Genomic DNA, 22,140 nt, shown 5'->3' with positions numbered 1-22,140 from the left:
TATGACTTTAAATAGAGTTTACTTTCTTGCAGGCTGGTTCTTTGCCCCAGAATGATGTAAACTTAAAATTTTGCTTGTTTTAAACATTACATCATTCCTTTTCTTGGCATCATATACATTGACCCAACTTGGAGCATTATTGGAAACTTATGTTTTCTCTAATATCTTACAATTTGCAGTGTCATCTAGAGGACTCATATTGTAAGAAATGAAGGTTAAAGTTTGAAAGCATACCTCTGAGATCATTTCGCAAATTAATCATCTTGGTACACATTGTTGAACGTCTTTCTCCATCAAGAAATAACTATTGCTGATTCCCTGTTGGGCTCCCTTCTACCTGGTTATTATGGGAGACCATTAGTGTTGATTAGGTCTTCCTGTACTTGGCACAGTTCCCACCCTCCTCCTCTTAGATAGAAAAACAGTACATATCTATACTTTATACACATATATTTAACCAAAGAAACAAAGTACCTCTATATAAATTCTCCTGTTTTCTCAAATATTTTAAAAATTAGTCATACCTGTTGCATTTGCCTTTCTTTCATATACCACCTTTTTATATATTTTTAATTTAATTCTTCTTTTTTGTATGTTCTTGACAGAAGTCTGTTACCTTGGGAGGTTTGCCTGTATACCCTCAACCATAGTTTACCACTTCAATTGGCTTAGCAAACCCTTTCCGTATGTTGACATGCTAAGTAAATGTAAATTCAGATCAGAATTCTAGCCTGGGAATGTGCTTTGCTCTTCTGAGTTACATTTTTTTATGTGACTTAGAACAGTGTTGTATGTGGAAAGTAAGTAATTTAGGCCATTACTGCCTTTGCAGTTCTCTTATTTTGTTTAATGTTCCATACATTTTGTTCCATACATTACACCAAATAGCAGCAGCAGGAGATATAGGTACCTACCAGGATAAAGTACTGGACAGAGTCAAACCAGTCAGCAGCCCATGAACCCCTCAGAGGTGAAGAATGGGAAACCTCATAATGTTTCTTGTCTACTTGCAAATTATTGTCATTTAGTCAAATGAGAAAACTATTTTTGTTACAAGAAAAATTTTAATTTGCAGAGAAAAGGCATTTTGACATAGAGGAGGAAGCATCAGTGGAGTATGTCACTTATCGTCTTACCCCTCCGTCAGCAATGTGATAATTTAATTAATGACCTATTTCTGCTTCAGAGTCCCTCTCATCTGTTTGTGGCTTGAGATTACTGCACCGTCGGCAGAAGCGGATCATTGGTGGGAAAAATTCTTTAAGGTAAATGTTCCTCGAAAAGAGATTTTTTATATTACAGAATTATTTATATACATAGAGTGTTACAAACTGGGGATGTTCTGTTATATAAGGGACTTGTACTCATTTTATTTTCTAAACTAAATTCAGATTTCACTGATAATTTCACTGTCCTTTGACCTATGTTTACTTGGTATACACCATGTTCTTATGCCAGCCTGATTTAAGAGATTAGATGTGTTGCTGAAAAGTTATATGGCAGAAACAAAATAATCTAACAGGAGACCTGGAAGTGTGTATAACTACAAAGATTCATCTAATTTAGAATGTATTTGTTTCAGACTTGACTCAGTTTAATCTAAGTTTTTTGTTTGTAGAATTTGCTCATGGAAAACTTTATTAAATACTTCTTCAGACTGCATAGGCGAGGTAGAGTGAGGAGAGAAATTACACTTTAAATCATGAAATATAAAGAAGACAACTTGTTTCTAAGAGTGTCAGATAGGTGGGATCTATACAAATGCCTATAAGCAAATCTTCAGAGTTGCTGATGCTGGGCCTGCTCAGAGTTGTGGGGTCTCCTTCTCAAAGTAGGAAGGGATGTATCCTGGAGTCCCTTTTGCTTTCCTTTTCCCCCACCTGCAAGGCATTAAAGTTATTAAAGCCATTGCTTTAACCAGTGCTTTCCTTTGCTTTTTTGCCTTTTACTGACGTTGATGTGTAGCTCATTTTCTTCTTAGGGGTGGTTGGCCTTGGCAGGTTTCCCTCCGGCTGAAGTCATCCCATGGAGATGGCAGGCTCCTCTGCGGGGCTACGCTCCTGAGTAGCTGCTGGGTCCTCACAGCAGCACACTGTTTTAAGAGGTATGTGTCCACCTTCCCAAACAACCCAGTGTAGCTTCTATTCATCAGTTCTTCCAATCCCCTCATGCTCTACAGCACTCAAGGTGTCAGAGCCAGGCTATGAGCTTTCGCTGCTTGTGCCAGCAGCCCTGTGGAATGAGGGAGTGACAAAAGGAGCAAAGAGAGCCCTTAGAAGGCCACTTGCTACCCTGGTGTTAAAACAAACTCTGGATTTAGGGAGAATAGAAGAAGAGGGGTTTTTGGAGAGGAGGCAGCAATGTCAGTGCTCCCCCCAAGAACGTATCTGAGGCTGAAATTATGTCTTTGTGGAGGTAGAATAGACCTCAGATTATTTAGTTATAATGATAAGGACTAGGGAATGCAGTTGTAGTGTTTTTGATTCTTTGAGTCTTGGTGTCTTGTACCTTTGAGAAAGGTTGCGTATGTTTCATTCTTGGTTTCCTATAGTTTAGTCCTGATTATTTCTTCTTGTCCCAAACATTTTATCAGTCCTTTCTGAAGTCTTCCCAGTTCAGAGGAGAGGTCACGCAGAGTCACCAGAGTCACGGAGCTCATGGTGGCAGATCCTGCAGTAGAACCGGCTCTACTTTCTCTTGTTTAGTGCTTTTTTGTGGGCCTTGGTTAATGGCCCTTTCCTCAGCATTAATTTTGGTATTTAAATATGTATACCAATGCTTGTCAAAATATTGATAATTATTAAAGCAATGTGTTGAGTACAGAGTTTCATTATACTATTTTAATTTTGTGTTTTGAACATTGTCACAATGAAGTTTTAAAAAAATGTGTACCACATTGTTGAAACATTTTTGCAAGCAGAAATTTTTCTGTTTTTTCTTATGTGATATCATACGGTACATACCTTTGCCTCATTATGTACTTGTGATCCATCCATGCAGATTTGTTCATTCACTTTAACTGCTCTATGAATTTTAACTGCTATTGAAAGACTGAACCAGTTTATTTATTCCCCTGTTGCTGCATAGTTAGCTGCTTTCCATTCTTTCATTGATAGAAAACAATGTTGCAATAAACAACCAGGTACAAGTCTCACTGGGTGTGTGCGCATGGGGACATTTTTCTGGGTCCTGGAATATGGATTCCCTTGAATTTTTCAAGCCTTGCCAATTTATCCTTTGAAGAAATTGTATCAGTTTATAACCCAGCAATGTGTAAGTTCCTGTTTCCTCACCACTCCACCTAAACTTGATACTATCAAAATTTTAAGTTTTTTGCCAATCACAAAGTTTTGGGGTTTCTTTTTAATTGTATTTCCCTGACCAATGTCTTCCTCTTTCATGAATTCTTTGTTCATATACTTTGCCTGTTTTTGTATTGGGCTATTTGTCTATTTGTAATTGATTTTTTAAATTTTTGGATATGTTCTGTGTGCTAAGTCTTTGTTGTTAGGTGTTACAAGTACTTTTTCCTAGTCTGGACCTTGTCCTTTTACTTGTTTATGGCCTTTTTCTTACAAAACTGTCTTCATATATTTAAAAGTGTCATCATTTTCTTAAAAGTTTTACAAAAGCTTTGTATTTCTTATTTAAAAAATCTTTGCCTCATTTGGTGAAGATATTCTCTTATTTGTTTTCCTAAAAATTACCTTTATAGTTTTGCTTTTAATATTTAGAAGTTTAATTTTTCCAGTTTATTTTTGTTTATAGTATATGGTATGAAGAAAGGACCTAATCTTTTACTTTTCTTTGTGGATAGTTTTTGCAGCATTTTTTATTAAATATTCTAGTCTTTACCCACTGATTATGCTGTCATATGCCAAATTCTCATATATCCTTGTTCCTAGGATCTCTGTTTTCTTCCATTTTTGTACTTCAGTAAATATTTGTGCAGTCATCTTCCACATTCAAGGTGCTGCAGATAATATGTATTTTATTTATTTATTTATTAATATTATTATTATTTTTTGAGACGGAGTCTCACTTTGTTGCCCTAGCTGGAGTGTAGTGGCACGATCTTGGCTTACTGCAGCCTCTGCCCTGCCAGGTTTAAGGATTCTCCTGCGTCAGCCTCTTGAGTAGCTGGGATTACAGGTGTGCGTCACCATGCCTGGCTAATTTTTGTATTTTTAATAGAGACGGGGTTTCACCATGTTGGCCAGGCTGGTCTTGTACTCCTGACCTCAAGTGATCTGCCCGCCTTGCTTCCCAGCCTGACCAAACCTGTATTTTACATAACAGTGGCTATTTGGGGATATAATTGAGCTTCAGAGTCCACCTGTTTACTAGTGGGTTTAACACATTCCTGTGTTACCTGAGTGGCATGAACAATAAAGATCATATTAATTCATTCACTTAACAAGTAATTATTGAGCCCTTAATGTTCTCAGGCACCTGCTATGTACTAGAGATATAGTGGAGAACAAGTCAGATAGAATCCTTGCTGTTACAGAGTTTACTATGTAGTTATAGGAGCTGAGAGGAAGGAGATGTTGACTTTGCTGATATGACCAGAAAAAGTTTAGGGCACCATTTTTAAAGTGAGATATTTTTACCAAAATGTTAGATTCATTTAGCTTGTTAATAGTCCAGGTTCCTGAGCCCCTGCTCTAAATCTGCTGAATCTTTGGAGATGAGACCCAGGAGTTGCTTAGGTTAAGACCCACTTGCTTAGAGGAGACATAGTTGAAGAATGATGATGGGGAAGAATAAGTGGAATTGACAGATGCTTATCTTTGTCGTGTTCAACATATTAATTGCTAAACTGATAAAGGACACTGATGGTAAATTGATTATATTTTTGGGTGCCAGATGAAGGGGAGGGACAAGTAATATGTTGGAAGGTAGGATCATGATGGCAAAATATCTTTTTTTTTCATATATGGGAAGATCAGTTTTTAAAAATTTCTTCTAAAAAAAAAACTAGGATACATGTGCAGAACGTGCAGGTTTGTTACATAGGTATACGCGTGTCATCATGGTTTGCTGCACTTATTGACTGGTCCTCCAAGTTCCCTCCCCTCACCTGGCAAAATATCTTGATAGGCTGATTCTAACAAGCAATATGGAATAAGGATGAAATAAAATGCTGCCTTTAGTTCCAGGAAATTTGGCTGAAATACAGCACAAGTGAAAAACTCACTGGTTTTAGCGTCCTGCAACTTTAGTAAGACTCAGCAATACAATATGGTTGCCCATGAAATTAATTCAGTCTTGGGTAGCATTGACGAACGGTGTCCAGACAAAGCAGTGAAGAACCTTGCTATTCTGTCTTTCTGTGCTCAAGCAACTGTCAGGGAGAAAAGCACTGTGTCCATCAAACAGAGAACTGTGCTCAGTTCTGTGTGCCACACAATGAGAAAAGGACATGGTGCTCTAAGAAGGGCAAGCAGAAAGGAAAGATTGTGTGGGACTGGATTAGATTTGTTGCCTTTTGCTTCAGATACCACAAATGTTAAAGGGAGATAAGATAATTTTTGCTTTAACACAAAAAAGAGTTTTCTGTTGTTTATTTTTTATTTCTTTGACACGAGGACAGTTCAAAGATGGAATGGGCTATATGTGGGAGGAAAAGTGAGTTCTGTTAAGGAGTCTGTTTAAGCAGAGAGAGCTTAGGTTCATGTGAAGGTAGAGGCTGGTGGTAGATAAGATGTAGTGTTTAGAGTACTGTGGTGAGAAAGCAAAAGCTATGTTTGAGGGATGGCAATTATTACCTAGAATACAGGATCTGGGATTTGTTAGTGAACTTAGAGAGACGAGAATGGCCTGGGATGCCAGGGTTATGGATTCCTCTTTCATTTACTAGGTAGTGGGAAACCACTAAAGTTTTGAGCCTTGAAAGATGATCAAGGAAGAGTTTCAGGAGATGAGTCATTTGGAGATATATGGCATATATCTGAGGGGGTAAGGCAAAGTTATTAATCTAGGGGGCGTCTGTGAATGGGCTTGACATTATATTAAAAAAATCTTTGTATATGTTTGTACTTACATGCCTTTTTCTGGCAAATTGGTCTGTGTTACCAAATGATTTAAGTAGGAACTGGAGGGACTGTGAGGAAGGGACCTAATTTTATACTTTTATACTGGAGGGAGACCAGTTATAAGATTATTGTAATAATAGAAATAGGTGAAAAGGAAAGGAGGGAGTGAAGGTAGAGAGGCTGTTAGAAATCAGTAGAGCCTGGTACAATACAACAGAAGGAGACTTGGATCTGGCCACCAAGACCAGGGTTACAATTCTAGCTCTTCCAATTGTTAATTGTTTAACTTTGCAGAAATTATTTAACCTCTTGGAGTCTCAGGTTACGTCATTTTACATCTGTAAAATGAAGATAATAATGTTCCACAGTGAGAAACAAATGATCTGCAAAGTATGTCAAAGTATTTTATAAACTCTAAAATTCAAAACAAATATTGGTTATTTTTATGTTGGAGTTTAAAGGCAAGAATTGAAGACTGTATTAGTGAAAGTAGGGAACTGAGGATTATTTTATTTCACTTACTAATGGAGAAGAATAAGGTATAAAACTGCAAAGAACTTGAAGAAGCCTATTTTGGGGCTTTGAATTTAAGCAAAATAATCTGTTATCTTCCTGTTATTCAAGATTTCTTGTCTTTCAAATTTCAGCCAAAAGTTACAGTCATAGGAGTTCAAGGCTTAAAGTATTAAAGTAGGAAGATTGCTCAAAAGTTGCACTTGAGGTTAAACACTTTAACTTTTGGGTTCCCTGGATGGGCTCTTTTTTTGTTGTTGTTATTTTTGGATTTATTTGTTTACATGTCATTATTTCTCCTTTGGCCTGCTCTGTCCTGATTATTGCTTAAAGTCAGTAATCGTCTCATTTCTCATTTGTGTTTATACACCAAGTGTCTACTGTATGACTTGGCACATAGTAGATACTCTGAATGATTGTTACATGATGAAAGTGGTGGCTCAGTTGCCAGATAGTGAATATATTTAAGAATGTTGGGCTTTTTAGAGGATGATGATATTTTCAAACTGAGATCAACAGATAATTCCTTCCATATGTCATTTGGAATTTCTTCTCATTATTTGCACAGTTTAAGATAAAAATAGTTGATTAAAGAGCAGAGGAGCAGATTATGATATGCAGCATTTTGATATGCTTTGGCTATAATACAAGATTCTTTTAATGTGAGTAGGGAAAAAACTGCTTTGCAAATGTGTTATATATCCTTCTGACTTGGCTTTTACCTTTGCCGGATTTCATAGACTTCCTGTTTGAAGCGCCTAAGGAGGCTACAGCTCACATTTTTATTGATGTAAGTTTATTAAAAGGCATACAGCTAGTTACTAGTGATTAGAACAAGCTCCAAATTTTGTTTTCCTAGATTTAGGGACTTTTGCTTAAAACAAATCCTCCTTTCATCATCAGAAACACAGATTTGCAAAATAGAGACTGTAATCTAGAAGCAATGTAGTAGGGCTCTGAGAGGTTCCTGTCCTTTTAGATGCCAGGTGAAAGATACCTTAGTTTAATATAAGGCCTATAGGTAGGGGAACGGGATTTCATATTTTGAAATTAGCTTCCCCTCACCCCCTTTTGACATTTCCACTGCTTTATCAACTACTGGGCTTCTGTATACCTAAAGATTTCTTGTTCATCAGAGCTTCCTTGGTACCTAATTCTTGCAGCGATGTAGGCCAATGTTCTTGACCAGCCATTTCTGGACAATAAGGCATAGATCATTATTACCATTTGTGTTATTTAATTATACAGGATTAGAACTTTTTATGTTTATTTGTTTGCCTTCATAGCATAGTCACTCTTTTATATAATCTTTGTATCAGAATAATCTAGGAATGATGGCCTGATGAGGATGAGATCAAAATGCCATAATTCCACTCTGCCATATTAATGCCATAATGCCGCTAGCCTCAGTTACACTCATTTCATGTGGAGTAGTCTCTTTAAGGGTGCTTTATGTGAAGGCTGGCAAAGTTTTCGTAACTCAACTCTTATTCCCTCATAGCTTTCACACATTTCCATGCCAATGTAACAAGCGCACCTGAAGTAGTTGGTAAATCACTATTTAAAGGCTATCTCATTTTTCACATTTTTCTTAATGTTAATGCAATACACATGGAATGCAGTAGCCTGTTGGCAATTTGAATTGGAAACTTTGTTAAATTAAGTTCTTTTGTAACTGGCTTGTGAATCTTACATAATATAAATTGCTAATTTTTGCTTTCTATTCTAGATTGTAACTACAAGTACCATGAAATTGCCTTGCGTGTCTATTGTGGTGCAGCAATATAACTGAGACAAAAGTTCCTGAATATTAATTTCTTTTAATTGCTTATTCTGATAACAAACGTGATTTTGCAGGAATAAATGTACCTGAAACAAGGGCTTTCTTATTTCTGTAATTTTACTCCAAAGTGGACTTGTTCAAGAATATAACTTTACCTGACTTTATCTCATTGACTTTTTGCCCTAGAAATGCAATAGTAGCTGGAAATTGTTAGAAATGACTAGATATTTCTAATTAGAGAGATGGCCACAGAGGTAATGGGACTTACTTTTTAAGAACATAGTGTGTCAGATGCCTAATATATGTTTCATCATGACATAGTATATGGTAGAGCAGAGCTCTTAGGAACATAGCCTTTGGTAATACACATATCACCAATCATGCTAAAACTATTTCTGTAGTACACATAGTATTTGTGTATGTGTAAGGGCTAACGCAAGATTCTACTGAGGTTTACTTCTCTGTAAGCAATTGGAACCATTTACATAAACAACTTCAGTCAACTACTTTTTGAGTTTCATCCAGAGAGAGGAAAAACAGATTTTAGTAGTAGCAGATGTGCATGGCCTGATGTAAAATATTGTTTTCCTGTAGAGACGAATCCATGTAGAGAAGAAACACAAAGAATATGACCCTGCAACCTGAATTAATTCTACTTTTAATTCTAGTAATTTGTTGTTGTTGTTGTTGTTTAGCCTCAGAGTCTCAGAGAAACTTGGACATTGGATTTTAATAAACTACTGTGTCTCAGATCCTCTCTTGCTCAAACTTGTCTGGGAATTTCATCCAATTTTTATTTGAGGGGGAGTTGAAGGCATTTCAGCAAAGCAAACAACTGAATGATGTGTCAGCCAAAACCTGAAATGTTTGTTTTAGAAGCATTTTTGGATAAAATAAAGTCTATCAAAATAACAAAAGTTCAACTAGAAAGACCTTAAAATACATTGCAAAGGAGGATTGCTTTATATGTTGTCTTGAGAAGCCTAGAACCATAATAGATACTTCTGAAGTCCACACACATATTGAGTACTTCAGCCAAAGTGTTATCCCTAAAGCATATAATCATACCCACTAGGAGAGGTGACACTAGAAGACAAAAATTTGGTTGGAAAACTATTCCAATCTTGTGTCAGATGCTCTTCAAATTCTAAGCACAAAATATATTCTAAGAATAATTGGAGTTAAAGGAGTGTGAGACTCCATGCTTAGGTTTAGCTGGTACATTTCCCTAAATTAGGACAACTTTAAAAGTATAGGTACTGGCTGGGTGCAGTACCTATAATCTCAGCATTTCAGGAGGCCAAGGCAAGGCGGATCGCTTGAGCCCAGGAGTTTGAGGCCAACCAAGGCAACATAGTGAGACCCTATCTCTACAAAAAATAATTTTTGAAAATTAGTGAGCATGGTGGCATGCACTTGTGGTCCCGGCTGCTTGAGTGGCTAAGGCAGGAGGATGGCTTGAGCCTAGGAGATCAAGGCTCGCAGTAAGCCGTGATCGCACCACTGCGCTCCAGCCTGGGCAACAGAGTGAACCCTTGTCTCAAAAAAGAAAAAAAAAATGTGTGTGTGTGTGTGTATTCCATATATACATATGAACTAACAACTTCATTTTGACAAGAATGGTACTGTTCGCCTTTTTGTTAGGTAAATATTTTTATTCTCAGTTTAATATTAACTGCTGATTGGTGAGCATACAAATTCTGGGGTTTACCTGCCAAAATCTACTTGATCCAAGAACACAGTGTATGTATGGAACATGTATGCTTTTTGCATTTTGGTTTCTATTAGTAATCTGTTAGGATGCTTACTTCATCCAGTGAAGTTCTGGGCATGTACAGGCAGGAGTTATGCCCACACTTTTGAGTCTTTGGTTCAGTGGTTCCCAAGTCTGACTGTGGATCTGAACCCGATGGATTTTCATGGGGTTTTTATAGGAAATAGAAACTTTTTTTGATAGTTTTGTTATAATATGGTAATTGATAAGATCTCTTTTTAATTTCAGTAAGTTAGGGATGAGAGTGTATGTATGTGGACATGAATGTCTTTCAAAATAACTCATTCATTATACATTTATTAAGTGCTTTCTCTGTGCCAAGCACTTTGCTGGGTGCTAAGGATACAATAGTGATCATGACATGGTCCTTGCCCTTGAAAAGCCTTTAATTAAGTCCTAGAAACTGTTACATATGCATTGAGAGTGTTCAAAAGGATTGGCTAGCTTTCAGGAGAGCAGAGGATTAGGAGGAGCCTCCTAGGAGATCTTTGACTTGATCAGGACAAAATCAGGTTTTGCCATATTAGGATAGAGGGGATGAGAGAAACAACATTGCACATAGTTTGGATAATGACGTGGGTTTGTAAGACAACTCTTCAAACGGTGTAAATGACAGGAGCACAGGGGCCAGGTTGGTATCAGAGAGGGGAACAAGGACCAGTTCTTAGATGGATTTGTGTATCATTTAAGGAATTTGAATTTCACATAGATTGGGGATCCCTTGAAGGGTACTCAGAAGGAGTTATATTATCAGGCAGAAACATCACTCTGGCGGCAGCATGAGGGATGGGTTGAAAAATTTAAAACTTGAAGCGGCAAGTCCATTCAGGCGACTACTGCAATAGTCTTGGCATGAAATGACACATTAAGGCAAGATTGCCCAGGGCTTTAACATTGATATTATTTTAAAAATAAATTGCCTGTGCTAGTAATGTCCTGTTTCTTTGCTTACTGGTTGAAGACTCAATTTTTATAGATAATGCGGAATAGATTTATACAGCCAGTTTAGCTGCAAAGATTAGCCAAGCGTCACAGCTGTTTCTTACAGAATGGAAAATACTGTTGCAATAAGACTTAAAACAGAGTGAAATCCTGTCTCAAAAAAAGAAAAAAAAAAAGATAAAAACCCAAACAGGTCAAAGTACTTTAAATAATATATTTAACATAGTGTATCTAAAATATTATCATTGCAAAATGTAACTAATAGAAAAGTTGAGATATTTAATATTCTTATTATCTATAGGGACAATATTTTAGTTTTTTTTTCATACTAAGTATTCAAAATTCTGTGTATTTTGTACTTTCAGCACATCTCAATTCAGACTAACCATATTCCAAGTGCTGCAGTAACCACAGTTAGCTAGTGGCTACCATATTGGGCACTACAGCTCTAGATAATTTCTCAAATTCTATTAAAAAGATAAATGCAACATTTCAGCAGTACTTTCAAGGATGTATTTACAATAATTCTTGTGGGAAAAGTGTTAAATCATTTGGGGTTTTACTTTAAATATGTGAATGTACTGTTAATAAAATTTAATGAATATACTAGTGATATTACTAGCACACAGAAAGTAGAAGTGAAAATAAGTACTTGATTACTCTCCATGCCTATTACTTTTTAGTTCAGTATGTGAAATAATCCTAAATTTTACTTAAATTTTCAAGGAAGCTATAAGAGCATATACTTCAGGCACAATATATTAAAAAGCCTCTGAACTTTAAAGATATGTGATGATTTAAGATTGAGTCTCAAGAAATCACAGATTAACTATTAATATTAAAGATCAACAGTAGGTGGCTATATAAGCCAAATCATCTTTATTGCACTCTTTAGTTTTTGAGCGCTGACAGTTAATTATATATACGAGATGGTCAGAGCCCTACTTAAGGATTAGAATATTCAGGCATCTCATAACCTCCAGTAATTTTATAGAAGTGGGAAGTTTTATTTTAAATAGACACTAGAAAATGCCAAGCTTTTGAATACCAACTCAGTTCTAAGTTCACATTCAAGTACAGGTCTTCTAAACAATAAAAGACCCAAGTTTTGGTTAAAAAAAAATTAAGGTGAAAGTTGTTACATGCGTGCTTCCCCACTTTAACAGTTAGATGCCGGCACAAAATAGGTAGAGCTGATGAAACCAGGGCTGGAGTTTTGGCAGGTAAAAGACAAGCAGGGTAGTTTTTCGAATGATTGTTGTAATGGGTAGACGGTAGAACCCAAGCCAGATAATAAGGGAAGTCATAAAAGACTAAAATGAAAAAATAGTAGGGCCAAAGGATAGAAGTCCAATGGGTTTGAAGGATTTTAGAGCTGTAAAAACAGAAGGCAGAAATAACGGTATGTGTGAAATCAAGATTTCAGAGGTGTGTGGTTACCTGGTGAATACAAGGTCTAGGTTTTACATGGTAAGTGTGTGGCTGAGATGAGGTGGAGAATACACTCATTGCAGATGAGTAAGTCAGGGAACTACAAAGGAAAAGTTATTGTAAATTAAGTCTTAAGAATGTTATAAGTAGTGGAATGCAATGAGCATGGAGCTCTAGTCTTCTGTGAAAAAGAGGAAGTAACTAGGAGATGGGTTGTGTCATGCATTCTAGGTCAGAGGTTCTCAACTGGGGGCAGTTTGCCTAACAGGGAACACGTGACTATGTCTGGAGACATTTTTGGTAATCGCAACTGGGGATGGAGGGTTTGTGTACCATGTACCAGTGGCGTCTAGTGAATAGGGGCCAGGGATGCTTCTAAACACACTATAATGCACGGGACAGCCCTCACAACAGATAATTACCTGGTCCAAAATGTTAATAGGTTCTGAGATTGAGAAACCCTGCTTTAGGTGGGTTTGGTATCAGAATCATCATACTTTAGTATGATGGCTGAAAAATGGGCTGAGAACTATCCATCTGGTAAATATTGCTTCTATTTTAATGGAATATAGAAAGTATACATTAATAATAAACATTCACTAACTTAATCAATTTTTTGCATTCCTAATTAATGGCACAACACTATTTTAGGTGTTTTAGATTAATCAGTGAACACAACAAAGATATCTCTGACCTGGAATAGCTTTGACTCAAGCAGGGAGGAGGATAAATGCAATAAATTGTAAATTAGATAGTTTTGTTAGAAAGTGATGCTTAAAAATGAGGAAAAGTAGAGATGAATGATATTGGGAGTGTTTGATGATGGGAGGAAAAAGAAAGATGGGTTGCAATTTTAAATATGAGGGTGTCAAAGTAGGCTTCATTGAGGTGACATCTGAATAAAGATTTAAAAAGGGGAAAGGATAGAAGGAATATATGTTTATCTGAAAGTATAGTTTGGGTTTGCATTCACTTTAGAGGAAAGGGAAGGAGTTTAAGTCCACCTTGCAAGAGTGAAGTCGATTGTACTAAGTACTTTGAGGGACACAAAGTTAGTTTCTGCCCTCACAGAGCTTCATGACAAACTAACAATTCTTGGAAATAACAGGGCAACAAAAATGGCAAACACAGGACAATAATTTTGACCTATTCCTGTTTTGATCGCTTTTCATTTGGGAAATGACAGATTAATGATTAGTCTTTATTTTCCACTCATCCTCCACATTTGCTCCTTCTTGGAGAACAGATTACATAGTGAAATGAAGATGAGGTTATGACAATGGGTTTGCAGTAGAGGATCAGGAATGGTGGGTCAGATAAATGGAAAGAAAGGTTGAATTTACAAAAGGGGCTGATGATTTGGAAGAAAGGCTTGTATCTTCATTAGTCTTCCTTCTTGACAATAATTTTCAGTATCTGAAGCAAGTCTCTCATTAGTACTCTCTGCCTCTCAGGTATGGCAACAGCACTAGGAGCTATGCTGTTAGGGTTGGAGATTATCATACTCTGGTACCAGAGGAGTTTGAGGAAGAAATTGGAGTTCAACAGATTGTGATTCATCGGGAGTATCGACCCGACTGCAGTGATTATGACATAGCCCTGGTTAGATTACAAGGACCAGAAGAGCAATGTGCCAGATTCAGCAGCCATGTTTTGCCAGCCTGTTTACCACTCTGGAGAGAGAGGCCACAGAAAACAGCATCCAACTGTTACATAACAGGATGGGGTGACACAGGTAAGGCATAATCAAAAAAAGCAGGGCACCTTTTTGTGTCTGGTATTATCCATATATTTGGGTGTGCAATGGGCAATAAGATCTTAAATGGATTCAGACTTATTTGGAGAAATTTTGCTTAGTGTGAAATGCATGCATGTAATTGAGACATATTCTGGAGGTATTGTTGGTTCTAATGAGAACTTTAGCATAAACTGAGAACTCAGTTTAATTCAGTGAAGTAGATATGAATTGATGTGCTAATGCGAAACCAGCATTAATGCATTCTATGCTTTTTAATATACAGAATTCAAATACGAAAGCCTGCACAAATATGCTTTCTTAGGTCATCTTACTCTACAAATCCATAAATGTTATTCATTATTCCTCAGACAATTCAGTACTGAGAAATTTGTGAAGGTTAAGATTGTGTCAACATTAAAAAAGGCAGCTAACAATAGTACATACCAGTTAGTCATTGCTCATTTTAAACTACACTAATGCCACAACAGGGATTTTATTTTCATAACTATTACATGCTCAGTAACTGTTAAATGTTGCGATGGTTATCTGGAATGCCACTAATCAGATGTTTGGTCTGAGTAGGACGAGCCTATTCAAGAACACTACAACAAGCAGCCATTCCCTTACTTCCTAAAAGGTTTTGTGAAGAACGTTATAAGGGTCGGTTTACAGGGAGAATGCTCTGTGCTGGAAACCTCCATGAACACAAACGTGTGGACAGCTGCCAGGGAGACAGCGGAGGACCACTCATGTGTGAACGGCCCGGAGAGAGCTGGGTGGTGTATGGGGTGACCTCCTGGGGGTATGGCTGTGGAGTCAAGGATTCTCCTGGTGTTTATACCAAAGTCTCAGCCTTTGTACCTTGGATAAAAAGTGTCACCAAACTGTAGTTCTTCATGGAAACTTCAAAGCAGCATTTAAACAAATGGAAAACTTTGAACCCCCACTATTAGCACTCAGCAGATGACAACAAATGGCAAGATCTATGTTTTTGCTTTGTGTTGTGGTAAAAAATTGTGTACCCCCTGCTGCTTTTGAGAAATTTGTGAACATTTTCAGAGGCCTCAGTGTAGTGGAAGTGATAATCCTTAAATGAACATTTTCTACCCTAATTTCACTGGAGTGACTTATTCTAAGCCTCATCTATCCCCTGCCTATTTCTCAAAATCATTCTATGCTGATTTTACAAAAGATCATTTTTACATTTGAACTGAGAACCCCTTTTAATTGAATCAATGGTGTCTGAAATCATATTAAATACCCACATTTGACATAAATGCGGTACCCTTTACTACACTCATGAGTGGCATATTTATGCTTAGGTCTTTTCGAAAGACTTGACAAGAAATCTTCATATTCTCTGTAGCCTTTGTCAAGTGAGGAAATCAGTGGTTAAGGAATTCCACTATAAACTTTTAGGCCTGAATAGGAGTAGTAAAGCCTCAAGGACATCTGCCTGTCACAATATATTCTCAAAGTGATCTGATATTTGGAAACAAGTATCCTTGTTGAGTACCAAGTGCTACAGAAACCATAAGATAAAAATACTTTCTACCTACAGCGTATAAACTAGCAAAATTTGAAAGGATTTCTGGTAACTAAATGCCAGCTGGACATACAACCTATTTTATCCAACACATTAACATATCTACTATATTTGCTTTTAACAAGCACCTCATCACAGTCCACGTTCCCCAACCATGATGTAAGAGTGCCACCCACTGACACTTCCCTGTAACTGACTTATACCTGCAGGTTTTCCCAAGCCCAACCTGATACAATCCAATCTTAAAATATACTAGTCAAAATGCTTTCCTGGCCTACACAGTGAAAAGTTCTAATACATAACAGCAGTTATAACATATGCCAGACACTGCATTAGGCAGCTTTGCACATCACTGACAATTTGCAAAAGGCCAGTAGATCTTATGGTAGCAGCCCTTGTTTTCAAATGGGGGAAAACAGGCTTGCCTCAAAGTGAGACCAGTTGGTGAAACTGATTCCAAACTCCAGAAAAAATGCTGGATTTTTTTCCCCATGGTTCTCCTACCTAAATGATTGGTTTCCCTATGGCTATTTCTCCAAGAGTTAAGGGATAGCTGCTTAACTATGCACCTTTACAGAACATTCTTAGCAGTAATGCTCAAATTTAAAAGGCACACTCAAGATACTTCCATGTCATGGATCCTTCCCCAGGCCCCAGTAGTATAAATATAGGGAAGAGGTTAGCATGAACTTACAAATTGTTTTAAGTAATCCTCTTGAATGCCAGTCATTAAAGGACTTTGCCCTTCTACATCAAATTACATCCTTTTCACAAATCCCCATTTCTGTAATAACTGGTGCAAACCTAAAGGTGCTTTATAGTTTTACTACTTTGCAGATTTGCAATGCTGCATATAATGCAGAAGAGCATTAAAAACTTTTGTAAAAACTCATGATTTTGATACACTTTTAAAGCAGCGTTTATATGTAAATAGAGCTACACATGGCACACACACTTGCACAAGGGCTTCAGAAAAACGTGCAATATAGGTGAGAAAAATGTCTATTGAAACTTTCTCACAGGCTGCCCTTATAATTAAACTAGTGTTGGAGCAAGCAACATCTATGTTTCAAGTAGATCAGGAACTGGCAAACCTAAAAGGCAGCAAGCAGCCTGCAGTTTGCTCAATCCTTAAGAATACATGGTTCATACAACATGCTTTTACTATGTCTTAAGTGTGACTTTTGAAAGATACAAGTGTTCTGTGCATATTTGTGTAAATAAATACGTAATTTTCCACCTTGTATAACTGCCTTAAATTTTTGTATGGTTTAAAAAGAGTCTGCTGTCTCCCTTGGGGGTAGCCTGGTAATTTTTATATTTTACATTTTTCACAAAGGCTGCAATTACCTTAGAACTGTACTCACACTACTTCCACATGAGCGTGTAACACTAAATAGGAGGTATTATGCTATTAACTACCTTTCCGTCTATTAATCACTCAGTCAAGGAACAATGAGTAGCCACATGAATTAAGCATTTTATTTAATTATCACGGACCACCTTAAATATTACTTTACAAAATTCAGGCCTATATTTAAAATAGGTGTCCTGATAACTTCCAGGATATTATTCGGAACACCCGTTTCCCCAACTACGATAAGTCCATTGCCGGATGCTGAATAAACTTCGCCCATTACCACTTCGATTTCTTGATAGTCTGCAAGAGAAAAAAAGCATTATAAAACTCCGAGCTGTGTACTTACCTCACTGTTTTGAGATCTTATCAGCTAATTCAGTTGGTTGTTAACTCAAACTACAAAAGCCAGCAAAACGGGCCAACTTTAGCTTTCCAACGTCCTGGCGCTAAGGCGTTTCAGATTAACTCGGTTTTTAACAGTGAATGTTACTTGTGCAAGTCAGAATCTGATACCAATTAAATGGTGACAGCTTTGCCAATAAACAAGGATATGCTCTTCCATGGCTAGGAAGGGAGACTGCCACGGCTGACAGGTCCCAAAGATACATGGAGATTCACAATCCAGAATTAACCAGCAACCAAACTGCTACAGGTTATTACTCACCATCTGGCTCAAACTGACGGTTCTCGGGGTGCTAGGGCACAAGAGCGACAGAGTAGACTCAAGATGGCCACATGACACAGACGGCTTAACAGGCTTCACCGGAGTCCCCGAGTGCACGGAACCTTTCCCCGAGGGCCCACGGCCCACGCACGCCGGGGTTCAGGGTCCAGGGCTGCACGTGGACGCCCGGCGACCTAATGAGCACTCAAGTCCGCGCATGCATGTAAACTTAAGGGTTTCCAAAGCCGCCCCCGACCTACCAATATCCTGACTGCGCTGCCTTTTAGGTAAGGCAGTAAGTTTCGGCCCAATTATTATTTTAACTTACGAAAGACAACTACGTACTTTCACCTAATCCCGACGCTTCCCGAATGTGAAAGGCCGAGGCCTTCGGCACACGCTCTCTTATAGAACTGATGACGCTATTCCGGGGGAAGCGCCGCGAGGGGCGGAGCCTATGCTGTTTCACTCCCCGCCCCGCCTAGCCCCGCCGCGGCTCCACCTGTTCGGTCTACCACCCCCTTCGCGGCTCCTTTCCCTCCTCCCCCGCACACGTCTGAGCGGGTCACCTGGCTCCGGATCCAGACGCATGCGCACATACGAGAGCCAAAAGGTTCTCGCATAGCGAAAGATCCTGACGCTTACCGGTGTAGGTCACGAAAGCGAGGGGGATTTTTTTGGTATTTCCTGTTTAGGATACTTATTTTAGACAATATTAGAAAAAGGGGCCGAACGCGGTGGCTCACGTCTGTGATCCCAGCACTTTGGGAGGCCGAGGCGGGCGGATCACTTGAGGTTAGGAGTTGGAGACCAGCCTGGCTAACATGGCGAAACCCCGTTTCTACTAAAAATACAAAAATTAGCCTGGTGTGGTGGTGAACGCCTGTAGTCCCGGCTACTCGGGAGGCTGAGGTGGGAGAATCTCTTGAGCCCGAGAGGCGGAAGTTATGGTGAGCTGAGATCGCTGGTTAGCATTTTACAAATTACCTAATCACTACTCAAAAACAAGAAAAGTCTGAGAAACTATTATGCCAGAGAAAATGATGCATAATGATTAAATGTAATGTAGTATCCTGGCTGGGATCTCCAGCAGAAAAAGGACATTAATGGAAAACTAGCGAATCTGAACAAAGTGTGGAATTTAGGTAATAGTGCCAATACCGATTTCTTTATTGTGACAGATATACCATGGTATTGTAAGATATTAATGGTAGGGGAAATTGGATGAAGGGTGTGTGGGGACTCCATTTTTGCAAATTTTCTGTAAATGTAAAACAAAGTTTAACTTAAAAAAGCAATTATAACCTTACAGTCTATTATACTTTCATTTTAAGACAAAGTAGTGATTTAGTAGTGGGTTCTATCTACTTTAGTGTGAAATTTGTGGCTGAGATGACAGTATTTCTAAGTTTGACTTGAGATCAAACCCAGTGAATTTAGCTGTATTCAAACCAAGGCTTTGAGCCTTAGGATATTCAGGAGAGACAATGTGGTAACAAATAAAAGAATTAAAAATTGGTTGGTAAATGAAGATTGGCTTAAGGATTTTATTTTATGTATTTATTTATTTAGAAACATTCTTGCTCTGTTGCCTAGCCTGGAGTGCAGTTGGCATGATCTTGGCTCAGTGCAACCTCCACCTCCTAGGCTCAAGCGAGCCTCCTGCTAGGCGTGTGCCACCACTTGGCTAATTTTTTTTTAAGGTTTTTTTTTTTTGAAAGACAAGCCCTCACTATATTGCCCTCAGGCTGATCTCCTGTGCTCCTGGGCTCAAGTAATCCTCTTTCCTCGGCCTCCCAAAGTGCTAGGATTGCAGGTGCAAGCCACTGCGCCCAGCCTAAGGATTTTAAAGATAGAATGCAAGGTGAACCTGTTAGAACTGATCAAATGATGGCTAGGTAACATTTCAGTTCTGCTTTTGATACATGGAGTGAACAGTTCATTATAGAATATTTATTCTTCAACAATGCTTTTCCCTGCACTATATCTTTTTTCCTTTTGTGGTTTAGTGTTGAAACTGGTAGTCATCAGAAAAATTTAACATAGAATGGCACATCTGTCATATGAATGCTGAGATGAATAGGAGAAAATATAGTGAGGAAATAACCTGTGGACTTATTTCTATCTTAAAACACTTAGGAAATCTAAACTTCCAGTGTATACTAGCAGCGTGATACTTCTGCTGTAAAAATTGGTTTTGCTGCAGTAATAAAAGTATAGTGTATTGCAGTATGATCTAGTGTTAAAAAAAAAAAAGCATAGTGTCCAAAAGAGAGGAGATGGACGTTCCCTCCTATCTATATTAAAATATTCTTGTCAGTTCTGAACATCTTGTTCAGTTGTTAAACATTTACTAGACTCCAGCAAATGTTTATTGAGCAGACATGGCCTTTGCCTCAAGACTTGAGAATATAATTGAGTAACTTACAGTTAGTGCCATTACAATGTTTTCCAAATCATTCAAAGTTCAAAGCAAAGAAATTAGTTCTTATTTTTCCCTATCCTTTATTTTCAGTATTTGATATATTTTTGTATCAACCAATGTATTAGTTATCGATTGCTGTATATCAAATTAGCCTAAAGCCTAGTAGCTTAAAAAAAAATAAGCACTTACTATCTCAAATAGTTTTTGTTGGTCAGGAATGTAAGAGCAGCTTAACTGGCTCAGTGTATCTTGTGAGGTTGCAGTCAGGATGTTGACTGGCATTGCAGCCATCTGAAGGCTTGACTGGGGCTGGTGCGGCAGGATTCTCTTTCAAGGTGGCTCATTCACAGACCTGACAAGTTAATGCTCATTGTTGGCAGGAAGCCTCAATTCCTCAGCATGCGAATCTCTCCATAGGGCTGCTTGACTGTCCTCATGATTCTTGTGGCAGCTGGCTTTCCTCAGAGTGAGTGACTCAAGAGAGGAAGCTCCAACACTTTTTATTGTGGCCTACACACCATCACTTGTTAGAAGTTAGTTATTAATGCCAGCTCACATTCAAGGGGAGGGAAATTAGCCCATCTTGAGGGGAGTATAAAATTTTGTTGACATATTCTAAAAGTGTCACAGTCAGGATGGATGAAGTTGTGTTGCAGTTACAGAAGATCCAAAATCTCTGAGGCTTAAAACAACAGAGGTTTGTTTCTTGTCATGCTTATGTTCATGTTAGAGACCAGGCTAATGAGGCCTTCACCATTTGTAATGGTTCTAGGCAACATAAAGGGAGAAGGGAAAATAGTCATTATGTTCTTAAAGGATTCCATTCTGATGTGACATATGTTACTTTGACTCATATTTATGGACTAAAGCAAGTTCCATGGCCACACCTAACTCCAAAAGCCTGGGGAAATGGAATCCTACTGTGTGCTTAGAAGGAAGATAATCGGAAGTATTTCAATATATTATTATAGCACTAATGATTTCTACAGTGGCCAAGTTACAACTGTTTACATTATTTTTATAGTTACCTTTTCTCTATTGTTACATTGTGTATTAGTCTGATCTCACATTGCTATAACGAACTACCTGAGACTGGGTAATCTGTAAAGAAAAGTTTAATTGTCTCATGGTTCCACAGTCTGTACAGGAAGCATGGCTGGGGAGGCCTCAGGAAACATTCAGTCATGGCGGAAGGGGAAGCAGGCACATCCTACATGGGCAGAGAAGGAGGAAGAGAGAGCAGAGGGAGGTGCAACACACTTTTAAATAACCAGATCTCATGAAAACTCACTATCACAAGAACACCAAGGGCAAATCAATGATCCAATCACCTCCCACCAGGCCTCTCCTCCAACACTGGGGATTACAGTTCGACACTGGGCAGGGACACGAATCCAAATCCAAACCATATCACACTGCTAATCTAAGATAATATGTCTGAGCTGTCTCCCTACATTTCTAATTCTCTCTTCCAATCAACTAAGTATATTAATGAAAGATTAAATTTCTGGAAATATTTTCTACATGTTAAGCACTTGTTATAGAAAGTGTAATGACTTTCCTACTGATTATCAGGTAAAATTCCTCATCCCAGGCCAACATACAATGTATGTTACACTTAGCATGCTCATTCCTATTTTTGTTCATGCTATTTCATAGAATAGAATATTCTACCCATTCTTCCTACTCATCCTTTAAGATGCATCTCAGTTCTTATTATTTTTTATAGTAATCTTTCTTTTAGAACATTAGAAAATATTGGTCTCATCTCATTTTTGCCATCCTTAATACTTATTCTTTGTACTGTACATTAAAAAAATTCTCATCACTAAATAGTGAGTTTCTACTATATCCCAGGTCCTGTCATAGATGCTGTGGCTAGAAAGAGTAAACAAAATATAATTTAAAACAATTTCATGGAGCTTA

The 22,140-nt window shown here is 38.0% G+C and overlaps 1 protein-coding gene, 1 long non-coding RNA gene and 1 other non-coding gene across 8 annotated transcripts in view; 1 reads left to right on the top strand and 2 right to left on the bottom strand.

Moving 5' to 3' along the window:
* The window catches only part of PRSS12 (serine protease 12), a 74,749-nt gene extending 57,718 nt beyond the window's left edge, over nucleotides 1–17,031 (top strand). The window contains exons 10-13 of one of the 6 annotated variants that reach the window (XM_034959062.3): nucleotides 1,187–1,265; nucleotides 1,982–2,104; nucleotides 13,936–14,216; nucleotides 14,857–17,031. In XM_034959062.3, coding sequence (XP_034814953.1) covers nucleotides 1,187–1,265; nucleotides 1,982–2,104; nucleotides 13,936–14,216; nucleotides 14,857–15,011 — 638 coding nt within the window. In that variant the 3' untranslated portion in view covers nucleotides 15,012–17,031. Of the gene's footprint in view, nucleotides 1–1,186; nucleotides 1,266–1,981; nucleotides 2,105–2,593; nucleotides 2,915–7,291; nucleotides 7,342–8,280; nucleotides 9,087–13,935; nucleotides 14,217–14,784 lie in introns of those variants that run through there. The other 5 variants (XM_003830071.6, XM_034959063.3, XM_034959064.3 and 2 more) reach the window with 5 other exon arrangements.
* A 194-nt stretch (nucleotides 17,032–17,225) lies between these two features.
* Nucleotides 17,226–18,193, bottom strand: LOC100988883 (uncharacterized). The gene is made up of 2 exons (XR_158267.6): nucleotides 17,790–18,193; nucleotides 17,226–17,425 (listed from the first exon to the last, which is right to left on the bottom strand). It is a non-coding gene; the product is annotated as an uncharacterized LOC100988883 (long non-coding RNA).
* LOC112439720 (small nucleolar RNA SNORA24) lies at nucleotides 17,607–17,737 on the bottom strand. The gene has a single exon (XR_003027958.1). It is a non-coding gene; the product is annotated as a small nucleolar RNA SNORA24 (small nucleolar RNA).
* Nucleotides 18,194–22,140: the final 3,947 nt, after the last annotated feature.

The sequence above is a fragment of the Pan paniscus genome, chromosome 3 (assembly GCF_029289425.2).
Source record: "Pan paniscus chromosome 3, NHGRI_mPanPan1-v2.0_pri, whole genome shotgun sequence".
Taxonomy (NCBI): domain Eukaryota; kingdom Metazoa; phylum Chordata; class Mammalia; order Primates; family Hominidae; genus Pan; species Pan paniscus.
Note: the sequence above shows the minus strand (reverse complement) of the source record. Positions and strands in the feature narration are given on the sequence as shown.